This window comes from Musa acuminata, chromosome BXJ1-11, assembly GCF_036884655.1.
Source record: "Musa acuminata AAA Group cultivar baxijiao chromosome BXJ1-11, Cavendish_Baxijiao_AAA, whole genome shotgun sequence".
NCBI lineage: Eukaryota > Viridiplantae > Streptophyta > Magnoliopsida > Zingiberales > Musaceae > Musa > Musa acuminata.
In genome coordinates, this window is record NC_088337.1 from 4,503,192 (window position 1) to 4,506,021 (window position 2,830).

Sequence of the window (2,830 nt, forward strand, 5' to 3'; positions counted from 1 at the left end):
CCCGAAGAGTTCCCTGATGATGATGGAGATATAAAGCGGAATAACCTTTGTATATGAACAAATACTAGAATGTCATGATATGTAGCAGAATTAAATGAAATCACAATCAAATAGAATACCAAGATATACATAGAAAACCCCTTCAATATGAAGGGTAAAAACCACGGGACAAACTAGAGATAATCCACTATGAGAATAATGAATATACAAATCTCAATCTCTTACCCTAAACCCTAGCAACAATCACAAGAGAATAACTGGGATATAAGGATCATGTCACTGTCTACAATATCTAAAACCTCCCCAAGTAAACACAGTAAGAGTCTACTATAGATTTGATATAACCTGAGATGAGAACACTGCTAGATGATTGAGAACAGCCTCTCTGCGTTGTCCTTGTCTTCTTCCCTTTCTTTCTCTTCCTTGTCTATCTTGTTTTCCTTCTTTTCTTTGGAATCATATGGCTGTATTCTTCTTCCACGTCGCTATCCTATTTATGTCTTTTTCTACCTCCAAAATGCAGCCACCATAACCCCTAATATTCATTAGGGTTAAGTTAAAAGGGAGTGAGCTATAGGCTTGCCAAGCCCACTATGGACTGAATTTATGGGCTGTCAGCCAACACATGAAGCAATGTAGAGTCTATAAAGGAGGCAAAACATCCAATTCAACAAGTTCAACCCCTCTTCAGGATCAAGTTTACAATACCCTTCTTCCTAGTTGTCCATGTCCAAGTGAATCAGAGAACCAGAGACTTTGTTCTCATCATTCTACTTGGGAGTCCAAACTAAAAACTTGCAACTTGTTCCATGTGGTCTTGCAAAAATGCAATGAAGCACTTCAGCCGGCCCCATTGAAGGGAGAACTTGACATGGCCACACAGTACTTGAGGTCGCAGCATTAACACTTCCTTCCAAACCAGTCAAACTCAAGCCACAGAAAAGGTCAGCTGAATCTGACACAATTAGGTCCTTCTCCTCTTTCAGGTTTTAGACATGTTGTAGTAAACTAGTGTTGGTCTGCTAATTCCTCATTCTTTGTCTATCCTTTTGCATGAGAAATAGCTAAAGACAATTCAGATCACACACACCATTCTTAACCTCTAGCGTTAGTCATTTTCTATATTATCTTTGAGAGAATTAACTATGGAAGATCCAATTCCTTTTTGTCATGAATGAAACCTTCAAACAACCAAACCTCACATGACAACAGCTCCTCCCGCTTGGACTTCATCAAACACTCAAGAACAGAAAACTTGACATCAGAAAAGAACCGAGGGAAACATGGCACTGTAGAAGAAGAAGAAGAAGAAGAAGAAGACATTGGAACTGCAATTCAATTAACACCACCAGAACAGAGTACTTGACTCATACAAGTAGTATAAGTTCATACAGTTAAGCACTTGGGTACATCTACAGAAACATTCGTCCAACACCTAATGGATGACGAAACCAAGGAAAGGATATGCTATGAAGACTTCGGGATTCCGGCTACCCGCCGGCCACGATCACATAAGATTGCATGCATTCGGGTTCTCGTCGCTGAACACGTTGTCATGCGGCGGCTGCATCGGTGCCGGCAAGCTAGGTTCCATGGAGCCGTAGTAGAACTCCGGAGGCGGAGGATATGGCATGTACACGTACCCCTGCGAGGACGGCGGCATCGGCGAAGCGTAGTAGGCTTGGCTGACGGTGGGTTGCGCCATGTTGTAGCTCATGACGTACGCCGGAGGCGGGGGGTACGTCGGGTGGGAGTACGTGTGCTGCGGTGGTGGTGGGTTGATGCTGCCGCGATTTGAATTCGTTCCGACGTCCTCGGAGCTCCGTTTCTGTGACTTGTTGCCTTTCTTCTTACCGCCACCGTTATCGCTGCTCGCTTCACTGACGGCGGAACTCTTCTCAGTGCTGTCAACCGCAGCGGCCGGCTTCTCAGGCTGCTGAGTAGCAGTGTCAGCCTTCTTTGCATCAGAAATCTGGGGCTCTTCTGTGTTGCTCTCCTCGGGTTTGCTATCGGCTTTTGCAGGCTCTGTTTGAGGTTTGGCTCCAGCTTCGGTTTTGTTAGCATCCGAAGCCTTGGCAGGGGCGGCGGCGGCAGCAGTGACAGCAGCGCTAGTCTCAGAAGGGATTGTCTTCTTCTCAGGGTTCTCTGATGGCTCTTTGGGTTTAGAGGAGGCTTTGCTCTCCTTCTTACTGCTGTTGTCGCCAGTGTTGGGATCTTGGTTGCTGGGTTTCTTCTCCGGCCACAGCTTAGCCTGCTTGCCCGACTTGGATAGCTTCTTGATGAGAGTTTCAGCATCGACAATGGCCTTGACTGTGACTTTGTTCTGCCTTGCGTCGATCTCCGAATCATAAACGCCTGCAAATGATGCAGCAGAGTGAAGTTGATCATAAGGCGAAGAGGCTCGGATTGCACGATCTCTGAAGGCCAGGTTACCTGGAATGCTTCTGAGGATTCTCTTCACCTTCTTCTTGCATCCTTCACAGTGGATGGAGACCTTTAACACCCAAGTCTGAGAACAAGAAAGATTGCGTTTAAGATAATAGTATTTGGAGAAAAAGATTTGAGGAGGAGAACATCAGTACCTTGTATTTGAGAGATTCTGAAGGCTCTTCTCCTGATGCCATGGCAGTATTTGCTACAAAAGTGAAGATTGATTGATAAAGGGTAGAGATGAGGATGGCGGATGTAAGACTCGGAAGGGGGATGGCAGAAGCTGCTGCAAAGAAATATATAGACGGGCAAGTGGAGTTGGAACGGATACAGTCACACAGACCGAGGTGAGAGAATGAAAGAGTGTTATGCTTAAGATGCGCTCTCTATTGGAGAACAA

At 45.4% G+C, this 2,830-nt stretch overlaps 1 protein-coding gene across 1 annotated transcript; it reads right to left on the reverse strand.

The window, feature by feature from the left end:
- Positions 1-1,301: 1,301 nt before the first annotated feature.
- LOC103970485 (heavy metal-associated isoprenylated plant protein 35) lies at positions 1,302-2,830 on the reverse strand. The gene is made up of 3 exons (XM_009384274.3): positions 2,583-2,830; positions 2,434-2,509; positions 1,302-2,355 (listed from the first exon to the last, which is right to left on the reverse strand). The coding sequence occupies exons 1-3, from the start codon at positions 2,622-2,624 to the stop codon at positions 1,508-1,510; spliced, it is 966 nt and encodes a 321-aa protein (XP_009382549.2). The 5' UTR covers positions 2,625-2,830; the 3' UTR covers positions 1,302-1,507.